General features: G+C 40.8%; 1 protein-coding gene and 1 long non-coding RNA gene across 4 annotated transcripts in view; one reads left to right on the forward strand and one right to left on the reverse strand.

Annotated features, from left to right (window-relative positions):
• LOC110478589 (uncharacterized) overlaps positions 1 to 13,357 on the forward strand; it is a 33,290-nt gene that overhangs the window by 10,187 nt on the left and 9,746 nt on the right. The gene's annotated exons all lie outside the window — the stretch shown is intronic.
• Positions 1,741 to 13,333, reverse strand: LOC146763243 (complexin-4). The gene is made up of 3 exons (XM_085571246.1): positions 10,697 to 13,333; positions 8,690 to 8,777; positions 1,741 to 3,464 (listed from the first exon to the last, which is right to left on the reverse strand). The coding sequence occupies exons 1-3, from the start codon at positions 10,861 to 10,863 to the stop codon at positions 3,237 to 3,239; spliced, it is 483 nt and encodes a 160-aa protein (XP_085427372.1). The 5' UTR covers positions 10,864 to 13,333; the 3' UTR covers positions 1,741 to 3,236.

Raw genomic sequence — 13,357 nt, forward strand, 5'->3', positions numbered from 1 at the left:
GATGAGGGTCTTGAGCTCCAGCAATCCTATTAACACTAAGAACCCAAATCCCAGGTAGGGTCCGTCCAGCAGTAGCTGCCATGTGACCTAACCCTTTAATCTGCTCCTGACAAAGACACACGGACACATAAGACATGTCCCTGTCCACTCTCACACGTGTATTGCTGCATGCACACGTGTACATGTGCATTTGTGCACAGATATGGGCACAAAGATTCCCAGACTCTCATACCAGCACACATGCACGTGCAGTGGCTGCCCTGTGACCTGTCCCCAGGGCTAAGCACCTTGAGAGCTGCATGTATGTGGGGTGGCCTCACCACCTCCTACTCATGAGCCTCCCCAGGCCTGTGGCTGGTGGCTGAAGACGAGAACAGCCGGTGCTGGAGGGATGAGCCCTGCAGGTGCTGCCAGGAGCAGGCAGCCGCCTTCAGCAAGCTGAAGATCAGGCTCCTTCTGAGGGCAGCACAGATTTGCCCCCCTGCCCTGGCTCTGCCACTCCAGACTAAATGTGGGAGCTCTGGTCTAACAGTGGTGACAAGGCAGCTCACTCCTGTACCAGCAGCACTTCACTGGGGCTGGGCTCCCATCTTGTGCCAGTCCCAAGCCCCCTCCCAGTCCTGCTTGTCTCTGCCAGCCCTGACACTTTTTTTGGAATCTCATTAATAATTTGTTTGGTGATTCTGACTGTACTTTCTTCTCTGACCCTTTAAACTGTGAAAATGCCGATCCTGTATCTGCTGACAAATTTAATTAGATCCTTTAAATCACCACATGCTTTCAGAAAGATTTTTGGGATGTCCCAAGCACATTTTAATTCAAAGGTCAAAATCCTTAGGCTTGTTTATTTTGGTGTTTTATAGATAGAACAATTCAGTCTGTAAAGCAACAAAACAGTGTGGGGACACCACCGAGATTTATATTAATGCAGAGGGAAATGCATTAAGCCTCACAAACTTCAGGCTGGTTGAGCTGAGCTGGTGACTCTTTTATCTCCTTCATGTAAAGACCTCCTAAAAGACCCCACTTGTCTTTCCACATAGATAATTAGATGCTGCAGTGCCATGTGAGAGCAGAATCCAAAGAGGACAAAATCAGATCAGAAGTGTTGGTGATTTTAGGCAAAATAGCTCTGATGCTTGAGGGACATGCTGAAGATACGTTTTGTCCACTAAAGAAATTACCTGTTGGATGAGAGCCATTTAATACACTAGGACATTCTCTGGAAAGAGAAAGGAAGGTCAGAACTTGTCAGCTTTGTGTTTCCTAGGTAAGAAGGAAATGAGCAAGAAAAAATGCCTATTTTCTTAATGGGGAAGAAAATGGGTAACAGGTTTTCAGGCAAGTCTGTTCAGTTTATATTTGACGAGTGATTGATGAAAGAACTTTCCCAAGCTCTATTTGTAGGAAGGAATCTCAGCTTCCTTTTACTGGTAGCAAACTAGCTGTGTTCAGGGAAACTAGAAACTACCTATGAGAACATTTAACATAAGGTAGGGAGGAGTGTTTTTAGAAAGTGTTTGTGTGCTCAGGAGAAACATTAGGAAAACTGGCAATCAACTTGAAATGTAACAAAGGATACTGGTCAAAAATAGCTAAAAGACATACAAATAAATGTATTTGTCAAATAAATGTGATTTGCCATAAATAACCATGATCCATGTGTGATGAACACACAAAACTGCATGCTGCCCCCTCTGTTTTTTTGCAGACGTGGAGGCAGGCACCACTGTGATTGTCAGTGGTAATGAGATTTTTAAAGGCAGCAGTTTTTCTCTGGCCTTCTTCTGTATCTCAGTGTCTGCGCCAGTGCACCAGGAGATGGTAGGGGGACTTTCCCTTGCCACCTTGGCACCCAGCAGCTGTTGGAGTAGGAGGGAGGGGGAACCTCTCTCCCTTGCCCTTCTCTCTGCCTCACCACAGAGGTGACTGCCAAAAGGAGAATTCAGCTTCCTTTTCAAGTCACCAATAAAACACTGCAGGCTGTGCACAGGCTCACATCCTCCCTGAGATGCTGTGCCTGTCTGCACCTTGTCACTGTCCTGGTGTAGCTGTGGGTGACTGCTGACCCCTCTACAGGGAGGGAGAAAAGACAAAGAGAAAAAGAAGGAAGCAAGCAAGGAAAGAAGGAAAAGGGAAAGAAAGGAGATAAATCATACTTAGTGAATTTGTTAATTTAAAATGATTATTTTTACTTGATTGGCTGGAGACAGAGAGGAGAGAGAGAGAGAGAGAAAGAGAGTGAGTGAGAGAGAGAGAGAGAGAGAAACGTACAAACCTCTAGGAAGGTACTACATGTATTCATTTCCAAATGTAATTTCCAGGCTAGCTCCTGGAGACCTTACAAAGCCATTAATTTTCTAGAATTTCTTGAGAGTAGCAGTCTGCATGTCCCATAGACACAGGCAGATTTAATATTAGTGAGAGCTATGCCTTTCCTCAGGTTTAGGTGCCCCTCCCTGGTTTACCCTTCTATGTTTAGCCTTTGGTGGAGACAACTCCCAGAATCAGGGTGGGGAGCTGGTTCTAGACTTGTGCCGGTACCCCCAGTCCCAGAATTTGGCACACATCGCAGACAAGCAGAAAGTCACTGCCGTCCCTTGATGTCTGAAGTGTCTTTGAGAGGCTGGGAAATGAAAGCAGACTGGAGAAGCCTGCATTGCTCCAGAGCAGGTCTGAGGGCCAGCAAGCCTTATTTTCCTACAGGTCCCCACTCAGTGTATATGACACTATTTTTGACCCACACTGTTGAGTTACATGCTTCACTTTTTGGATTTTAAAAATCAAGGTTTTGCAGCAAATGTCAATATCTGAACACTGTGTTTGCCTCAAGATGCTTGAAACAGACATGTTTTTATAAGAAATATATGTGTTTATTTCTGAAAGCAGGATTAAATGAGTGGTTACCTCTATGTGATGTATCAGAAGAACAATTTTGTTTGAACATACACATTTAACAGCATTTCAGTCATGTGGAAAAAATGGAAAAAGGCACATTTTTTCCCCAATATTAACTTCTTTAAAGCCATTTTTTCCATGGGGGAAAAAGTTATGTTCAAAACTGAGGATCAGTTCTAACTTCCTTCTAGGCAGTCCCAGCAGGTAAATTTTTACTCTTCCCTCAGGGTTTTAAGTCTCTCTGTCATCACTTTTCTATATTTACACTGAACGCTATAGAGCTAAGTGCATCTCTCTGCCTGCTGTCCCTCTGCAGCCTTTGGGCAGTGGTAGCTCATCTACATCATGGAACATTTCTGCTCAGCTGCCTGTTTCATCTCAGTGAAGGTGGCTTGTGCCTTTTCTTTGATGGCATCCATGTCCATATTCTGGATGTTCTGCAGCTGGCCCAGGATAGAGTCCTTGTCTTCTTCCTCCTCCTGATCTTCTGCCACCATCTTCTGAAGGTCTTCTGGCAATCCCACATCATCTCCAGCCATCTGTATTTGATTCTCATCCAATTCACTCTAAAGCAGGAAACAAAACCAGCAGATGAGAGTATTTGTGCTCTCCCAGGATCTACCAGTAAGCCCTCTTGTTTTCTTGTTTTTTAGGTTTTTAGGGAGAACCAAAACATGCACAGATTTTTTAGTCAGATTTTTTTTTTTTCATGTGCAGTTTGTGAATTCAGGGCCTCAATCAGCCTGCATAAAAGGTCTAAGATTTTTCGAGCAATGTCAATTATATTTCTTTGAAGGGCTTCCGCACTATCAAAACTGAAGCCCTCAGTGTCACTTGCCATTTTAGAAACCTTTGCCATGCTGATGGTGCAGGAATTGTATTTCAAGCTATTTGTGGACCCCCAAATCATGCTGCAGGACACTACTAAGCCTGTCAGCTGCTGTGCTTTACCTGTCAGCTTGTGGTCAATGAAACAAGAGCTTTAGAAGAGCTGTGGTACCATTTCCTCATTTGATTCTTGGGCAGGGCAGGTAGGGGGAATTTTTAGGTATCAGCACTAAACTGAAGCCTTCTGGAAGAAAGATGCATTAAACTTCAGAATGAATTACTGGAAAAAGGGTCCCCCATCTTCCCAAATCATGTCTGAACTCTGGCTGGATCTTTGGTTGGCCTCTCTGAGTTGTGATGAAGAGCAGGGGGCTGCCTGGCACATAATCAGTGTTACACTGCTGGTAAGTGGGGTAATAGGAGGACTTGGACAACAAGAGAGGAGGGAGATTGGTTGTGAATCTGAGAAAGCAAAAGGAGACAGGAGAAGAAACTGGTTAAGAAATTAAAAGGGCTGAGATGCAGTAAGCGCTACACACACTTGCTTCCTGCTTGCCTACTGAAACACTCCATCGGTGGGATTATGTCAATTTTTCAAACAATGGTGATTTTGTTCACATTTGCTGGTGGATTCTGATGGATCCAGAGCTCAGAAGAACAGGATATTTTGACACAGTTCACACATCAAAGATAAGCATTAATGCCTCATTACATCTCCAAAATTAATCATGACAGCAGCAAAGGCCTGATATGAATAAGCAGCAATGAGATCAGCAGGAGGTGTTTTTTAGAGTGAGGGGTCTGGGTTTTGCATGAATGAAAGGACAAATGAATGCAAGGACATATATGAGCAATGTCTGTGTTGTTGCAGGCCTTAGCGTGGACAAGCAGGCTGGGGGTGGTCAGCTGAATAACCACTATTTATGGTTCCATATTTCTACACTTTACGTTTGCAATTACTGTACATCCCTTTAGTCTGATTTTCCCCCATATCTCTTGTGAAACTGTAGGGAGCTCTAACAGGATTGTTACTGCTATGTTGAGAAAATGGGTGAGGGCATCTCTTCACCTTTTTGGTAAGAGTTGCTGGAGTCAGATCTGTGGGAGCTAGAAACAATTTCCCGAACAGAAGAGGTATTTTTTATTGATTGTGTAGCAGGAAAAAATTGTTTTAAGCTTTTATTCAGCAACTGATGGCTATGAAAGGAGTTAGCACTTTTTAAATCCTCACCAGTAGCAATAGAGGATGATAAAAAAATGTTAATTACTGATATAGTGTCCCTAATCAGACAATCACACATATTCTTTACTTTAGAATTATTTCTAATTTAAGGTATCATCATTGCATGCTACGGTAGTGATTCACATCTTCAGCAATTTGAACAATTGTCTGGCATGTTCTTGCATCAAAGCCCGCTGTCCTGTGCAAGTCTGGATGTGATGTGTAACAGTTTGGGGATTCAGAGTGTTCTCTGACCAAAAAAATATATATTGAGATACAGTCTAAAGCAGTACAATTCTGCCCAAGCCACCTGCCTCTACCCACTTGGCATTTAGCTTTAATAGACCTTAAACAAGCTTCAGCAGTGTGGGGTTGCTCAACAAAAAGCAAAGAGGCACATGATGCATGTATGGCGTCTTCACTTCCTTGTAAAATTTGAGTGTTTGATTCTTGTTTACTTTGATTTAAAATGGAAAATTGAACACAGAAACAACATCTATTTTACTAAATTAAATATGCCTGGCACTGGTCTCTTGCCCCAAGGCCAGCTGGCCTGGAAAAACCCACTGGGATGTTATTGAACTCTCTCCCTACCAAACAGGGTGGTCCCATCTAACTGCTGATTGGAAATGCCTGTCCTAACTCCCAAACTGGCTGTGGGAACTGCTTGGGAGAGTGCCCAAGCCAAAACTGGGTCAGACATTATTCTGACAATTCAACAGCATAGGCAATAGAGTCTGAGTGCATGATAGTATTTCTTGACCCTGATTATGCATCTGATGTAGTCAGTCCCATATCTGTTTTGCTGTAGATGCAATAGAGTTCTATACATATACAACGATACACAGGTAGTTGTGAGCAGAAAACTGTCTAAATATCTGCTTTGTTACAATTTGACAGTAAAGTCCTCTGCCCAAATTAAGGTGCAAGGGTCCAGTTCAAGCATAACAACTTTATTTTGTAGCATTAAGTGTGTACAGAAATGAGAAAACAGGTGAATGACAGAGAGAGGGAGAAGGATTAAGATACTGCAAGCAGGAGATGGTCACCATCTGATATCACAAGGGAAATTCCTTCTCTGGCTCCCATGGGTAAAGGATACAGTTTAACATGAGACAGCTCCATGTCTGCTGGGCAGGAAAGGCAATGTTCCTCAGGGAGACAGTCTCTGCCCACAGGAAAAGCAATGTCCCTCAGGGAGATAGCTTTTTTCAGTAAAAGTTTTGTCAAGCTCCCTCAAAGGGAGACAACGCCCTCCAGGAGGGGAGAAGAACAATAAAAGTTTGGTTTTGCTTGTTAAATGCCACTTTTGGTCCTCTGAACAATGATGTTAAAGTCTTCTGTGCAACTTAAGGAGCAAAGAAAACCAAATGCTGGTTCAACGCTGCTTATATGAAGTCTACTTGTAAACAAAAAATATCAAAGCCCACAGACTAATCCGCAAGGGAATCAAACTCTTTTCTAGCATCCCTGTGTGAATGTACTGCTTTCCTTATGCCTAACTTATCCTGTCATAGCATTTACCTATGCTTATGTGAAGAGATCCTTAGGTAGCCGACTCCAGACCTTTTCCTGTGATTCATCACCTACAATGCACCAGTAACATATAAAATCAGAGTTCATCTTGCCTTGACCTTCAGGTGGGACTTAAATTAGCAGCACCACTGTCCTTATGCCACCGAAGGGCTGTAAGTACCTCACAAGCAGGTGCAAGGAGCCAAATGTTGGAACCAGCAGCCTTCCTCCCCAGAAACACCCTCAGAGAATCCAGAGATCACAGCTTGGAGCACAGAGTTGGTGAGTGGGGACCGCTCTCTCCTGACATCTGCACTAGGACCCCTTTTTTTCCACAGCTCACCATCAACTCATGCCCCTATGTTTAGACCTTGCAGAAGTTCATTGATTACTGAATCCCAGTTCAGGAAAAAAGAAGCAAGTGGATAAGAGAGTTTGGTCACTTCTAAAAAAAATTAGTATTATTATTAAAATATTAATGTCTGTATTTATATAATATTTTTTTATGTTTTGTATTAATGTGATGCACTGAATACGCCAAAGATGAAAAAGTTGTCCATAGATCAAATGTCTCATGGCTAAAAACATCTTTCTGATGATAAACCTAAGTTGACAACTCTGTTAATAGGATTAGGTTCATTAAGGGTCTACTTTCTCTTATAAATCTGGTCCAGATAGCATGGAGCTTTAGATTTTACGTGGCAAAGGGGGGCCCTGCTTAGTCCTGAATTTCATGCTTTTACTTAAAATGCTTGTTAGTGATTGATATTGGTAATATTCAATGTTTCTAGACCATACTAGGCTACCTGGAATGACATTCAATTTTCAAGATATTTAATGCATTATTACAAGTCTAAGAGCATATTCCTGCCAGAATGTTGTATTACAGCACTGATTTTTCTTTTTTAGGGACATGTTAGCATGCATATAGTAGTTATATTTTCTTCCTGCTAGAACATGTTTTCATTGGGGCTGATGAAAACCAAGAAATGCTATACAGGGAAAAACAAAAGCAGGAAAACGTATCCTGCAATATTGTTTTCTGGCTTAGAGCTACTCTCCTACCTTGGAGACAAGTCTTCTATTGTTGTTACTGACATATGGCTCCAGAGAGCACTTGGTACATGCCAAAGCCAAGACCCTGCTGGAGATGGGTCAGATCCCCACTGCATACTTATGTATCTATGAGGTGCTCAGCCAAGGGGGACTGGTGACCTGGACAACATCTCCAGCTGTAAAAATCACTACAAGTGGGCGAATTTGAAAACCAGAGACACCCAGCTCCACTGATGTTCAGTTGAGACCTGAGCACTCAAGTGTTCTGGAGCTTTCCAAAGCAGCTCCTTTGGAAAGCTCTGGCAAGACACTGGGTAAATGCTGTTCAGGAGCTGTCTCAGCCTATGCCTCCAAAAGGTAAGCAATGCCTAATGATATTTTACTCCTCAGCTGCTTATTAAAATGCTGGTGTTTAGAGACTTAGGCCTCCAATCCAATCAATCACTTAAAATCTTGGACTTAATTTTTTTTTGCATAATTAATCTTTCTGTAATTAAACTCATCCTCAGGGTATGTTGTCCAGCTAGAGCACCAGAGGAACCAGGCTCTTAGGGGTGGCATACATCTTACCTGAGTTCAGATGTCACCTGGTCTCCCTCTGGAAGAGACGCAGCCACTGGGAAGTGACCCAACTCCACCTTAAAGGCTTATTTAAAAGTTTGGCTAGATAAGGCTACAAGTGCTGGTCTCTTTCTGTTGATGATGAGTCCCTAATGACTTGTTTGGATTAAGCACTACATTTTTAGTAGCTAAATTTACAGGATCTAGATTCTTCACCTTCCTCCATTTTAATCAAAAAGCACAGAAAAGTACTGATCAGAAAATGAGTGGTAATGACTCAGAGCTGGCAGGTGAGTAATACAAATAAACTCTCAAATTGCTAAGAACCACATATCCTTGAGGAGTATAAATGAAATATGCCAACCTCTTCCCAGTAGTGACAGGTCGGAGCAAATGTGTGATACAAACCCCTGGAAAGAGTACTCTGTCCTGTATTACCTCTCTGCTGCCCATGGCAGAAGCTTACAAAATAACACAATAATTTAAAAATTTATTTGAAATAAGTTGCTTGAAGCTTTTGCTTAGCTTACAAAATAACACAATAATTAAAAAAATTATCGGTTGAAATTTGGCCTCTGGACTAGATGAGCTCATGAGCTACAGGCTTACCTTGGGCAGTCTGTACTTTTCTCTCAGGTGAACCCTCAGAACAGCTCGCTCTGCTTTTTTCTGTGCAAATGCTGCATCTCTTTCCATTCTGGAAATCAGAAAAAATGTTCCTTCAAGATGCTAATAAAAACAATCTTTTGCACTAAACCAGTTGCTTGGGTGCAAAAAGCTACACATTGGAGTTATTCCCTAGATTAGTAACTTGTTCAAAGGCAAAAAAGGAGCAATACCAATAAAGCGATGCCAAGAGGCCAAACTTCCTGTGCTTCTGTCACCTATGAATTTTCCTGGTCTTTGTGCATTCATTGTTTCATGAAGGCAATGAATTCTAAAGCTTCCCCGCATGGAAGACTACTGACTTCATCTATAATTATATAAAATGTTTTTATTAGATCTAAGAATTGGTCTGCACTTTTTTTTTTTTTTTTAAGTTACATATGCATTTACATATGCATTTACTTGCAAAACGTGTCTCCTCAAAGATTTTTTGGTAACATTTGATAACACTCACCTTTCACCCCCCTCTCCCTTTAATTTCTTTTTTCCCCAGTAGCATTTTCATGGAAGTTCTATTGCAAAATTGATCTTGTTTCAGTATAGGTATTTTGGCACATAAAAGCTACTTCCAGAATGAAATACTACTTTTCCTCTGCTTCCAAAATGAGTGTTTGGATTTCTCTCCCTCTAAAAACAAAACCCCCACAAACAAACCTAAAATCTGAGAAGTACCCAAAGCCTGGTTGGTTACAGGTTCAAAACTGCCTGAGCACAAGTTCAGCAAGGCATATTTACTTTTCTGGTCTCTATTCCTGCACAGCTGAACACTGGGCAAAATCCATGGAGTACTGAAACAGGACCATGCTCTGCTCATGTCAGAGATTTCTGACACAGCACCACATCTCATCCAGAGGTGATCTTTTCTCTTAGAGTTTTTAATTGTCCCATATGGATACTCCTGCCCTGCTTCCTCAGTACAGTTCAGCAGGGAAAGGATACGTGCCCCACTTAAAAACAGTATAGAAGTAATTATTTTCCCAGGCATTCCCCTATCCCAGGAATCCTGTGTTTCTTCTCAGTCTCCATAAAGCATCTTCCTGCCAGCAGGTGGTCATTTCTCTTTTAAATATCACTTGACAAAAAGCAGAACAAAACATTCTGTGCTTTTTTCCAAACCAAATGACACTCTTCAGGGCTTCCTGACTGAAATGTCTGATGCTAAATACAGACCTGGATATCTCAAATTCCATCAGTCATTAACCTGGCACCTATAATCATCTTACAAGAAGGATTTACACAACTATTATGTAATTGACCATTAGAGAAACAGATGCATTTGAGATTTAAAAGTCAATTGTTTCATTTATAATTATGCATGGTTTGAACTCCTACGCACACTAAGTCCTCCATTTTACTTGTTTTCATAAACACAGCAAGTGATAAATATTGTCTTTACAGACAAAATTGAGACTTAATTGATTTTAAAGTTCTGCTTTATTCAGTAGATTTTAGAAAAAAAATAACCATCTTAAACCTTTGCTGAAGTTAAATGAACATGCGGTACATTTTCAGGTCTACCATAATAAATGTGGACAATGAAATATTACATCTTGAAAGTGTAGTCCACATGGAGTTCTAGAACAAATTATATACATTAGAGAATTAAATCCTGCACTACAAACATCTTGGGAATTTTTTCTAGATAAAATAACATCACCTAGGAATGAGTCCAGCATATCAAGCTGTGGAGATAGCAGGAAAGCATAGGAGAGAGTTGCTAGATGGGGAGGGGGGCAGGAAGAGGGAATGTTCTATTTTACCATTTCCAGTTGGGGAACTTCTATTTTGGGAAATCTTTTTAGCAGAGATTCATCTGCTTAAAAAAAAAAAAGAAAACCAAAAAAAAACCAGTGAAAAGCAGCATGTTTTGCTTTTTCTTGGGTTATTTTTATTTGCACAAAGTTACCAAGAATCAGCCCCATACTCATAATTAAGGGAACAGGTACTCACTTCTCCTCAACCATTTGCTTTTGATATTCCTCATACTCCTCTCTGGTCATTCCTGCAGCTGCTGCTGGATCAGAAGGAGTGCTTTCTTCTTTGCTTTCTTCCCCTCCACCTCCAAGTCCCAAATTCTTTACCTGGTTGCTCAACATACTTTTCATTAGAAAGGCCATCTTCTCAAAAAAAAAAGAAAAAAAAGAAAAAAAAAAGGAGCTGTAAGAAAACAACTGCAAGAAAGCCAAACAAAAAATGTTTTCAAACACAACAGTTGTAAGCAAGAGGGTTTCTATAGCCACATGAGCTCCTCAAGGGCACAGTGCTAGTGAAATGTGAATGCCAAAACCAGTTTGTCAGCCATAATCTGGATTAAAGAAAGAACTCCTTAATATATAGAGGCAGATGGTTCAGATTACTCCAAAAAAATCATTAGATGCAACTACCTACTTTTTCCATTAATACTTTAAGCTAATTGTACACACACACACTCACACACACGCACACACACACACACACACAAATCAATTAAAGTATGCAATTTTGACATCTTCAGTCTTGAAGTTTGCTCTCACTTTCACAGAGATCACAACATTCCCTGGATCTGAATTTAAAACCTGCTTGACTCAATAGTCATAGTAATATAGCAAAATTCAGGCTGTTGAGTGGAAAATCCTCAGATTTGAAAACTTGAGTTCTTCATTAAGCAAAACCCCTTATTCTTTTTATCCATTAATATTTTATCCCACTGGACAGAAATATTTTGTGTGGTTTTTCTTCAGACCCTCTTCATGTGGTTGGTTTATGTTGCAGATGAATGAGGCATCACTGTTATGATTACTTTATTTCAAGAAAGTAATCCCAAAGAAAGCAATTAAAATCTTCCTAGTGTTCTTTCTTTCGGGTTTCTGTCAGCTCTTCCCCAGACTGTCTCCATCTAGACCCCTGCTTTGGTGCTACATAAACACCTGCTGTTTGTAATCCTAACTGCTGATAAAGAATGAATAAATCTGAATCTGTATGCCAGAAAACAGTATGGATACCTTTTGGATCTAGATTGTTCCTGTTGGTGCTTATCTTTCTAACCTTTAGTCACATCATTAGCCTCAGGTGAAGATTTCCAGGATCTGCCACCTAGGTCATAGACTATTTTGGGAAAGAAAATCAACTGCTAGGTTTCCAAAGCTCATGACTTTGTGTTTTGAGCACTTATCCTACTGCACTGACTGCATATGCCTTAATGCAACATTCTGGAATTTTGATTATCTAAATGGTTCTCCCAGCACTCTCATAATTTCAATGAGAACTGAGAGATGGGAGGATTCCAGTTTGCCTAATACCTTAATCTATATTACAGCCTTTCTAATTAAAGCAGATCTATTACTATTAAAAAACAAAAACAAAACACCACCAAAAAAACCTCACAAAAAATACACAAAAAAGCAAAGCAAACCAAAACAAACAAAAAAATCCAAACCAAAACAAGAAGAAAAAAACAACCACAGGACATTCTGAAATCCTGACTTATTAGTGACTAAACAAGAAAGTCTCTCTTTTTGAAACTTACCACTCAGAATCATGAATTCCAAGTAACAACTTTATTTAACATCTGTATTTTAAATTCTCCTAGCTGGAACTTTGTGAACAGTGATTTTTCCAGTGCTAGGTCTCCACAGTCTTCTCCAAGTGTATAGAGAGTGGTACCTGTTAAGCTTTGTGCTGTTGGTCTTTACTGAAAAGAAGCTTCCCTGACTTTGCTGTAGGCTTTGATCCCTCTAGAAAGGTTTCTAACCTAATTTTGTGCCTAGAAGTGATTCGTTCACAGGATTGAGAAAGGCAAGGACTGGCTTTGGGAGGGACTGCTAAGAGGTCTTGCTCTCCAGCTCTCAACCTTGCAATCAATCAGCAAAAGGCTTTCCCATGATAATTTTGAGATCAAAGATAACAAAAAGGGCTTTGAAAGTTACTGGGCCTACTGGCACTGAAGCTGCTGAAAAGCACAGGACAGACTGGTGACAAAATACACAACTCAGCCAGTACCCCCAGAGTAATTCTGTTCCAGGCAGGTGCTCTACTGCAGTTTAAAAATTTACTGCTTTTTGTTGATGACAGGAATCCCAGACTTCATGAAAACATAAAAGACAGCAGCTAATTAAGTACTCATGTTGTCACTTCTTTTGCTTTAAATCTGTGTCTTTTCCTTCTAGCTTAAGTGAAATCAAAATTAATGACTCTGTTCCTGTTTTACCTGATGAAAGTGGTTGATATATAAAAGCATGTGTCCCACACCCAAGGAACAACACATAGATCTTTAACCCCAGCACAGAATTCAGTCTTGAAACAGGCAAATTCCAGAGGGAGGCCAGCCCAAAAATGCCATCCAAACTCCCAATCTTTTTTAGATTCTGTGTTCCTATCAGTCACATAATGCAAAAATACTTAGGTGTTCTTGAAAGAACCAGGACTCTGCCCCCTGCTTCATGCCTCTACCAAGATGTTGCCTTTTCTAGCAGCTGGACCATCAGAAATAAATATTTTAGGGCTTTGTCAGCTTGAATAGATTCAATTCAAGATTCCTGTCCCCCACTTGCTAAAAGACTTACTTCTGGCTAAGGAAAAGTGACAGTCACAGAGGGAATTCAGACTCAGAATGCCATTAACTCCCCAGTGTAG

This window comes from Lonchura striata, chromosome W (genome assembly GCF_050655825.1).
Source record: "Lonchura striata isolate lonStrDom1 chromosome W, ASM5065582v1, whole genome shotgun sequence".
Taxonomy (NCBI): domain Eukaryota; kingdom Metazoa; phylum Chordata; class Aves; order Passeriformes; family Estrildidae; genus Lonchura; species Lonchura striata.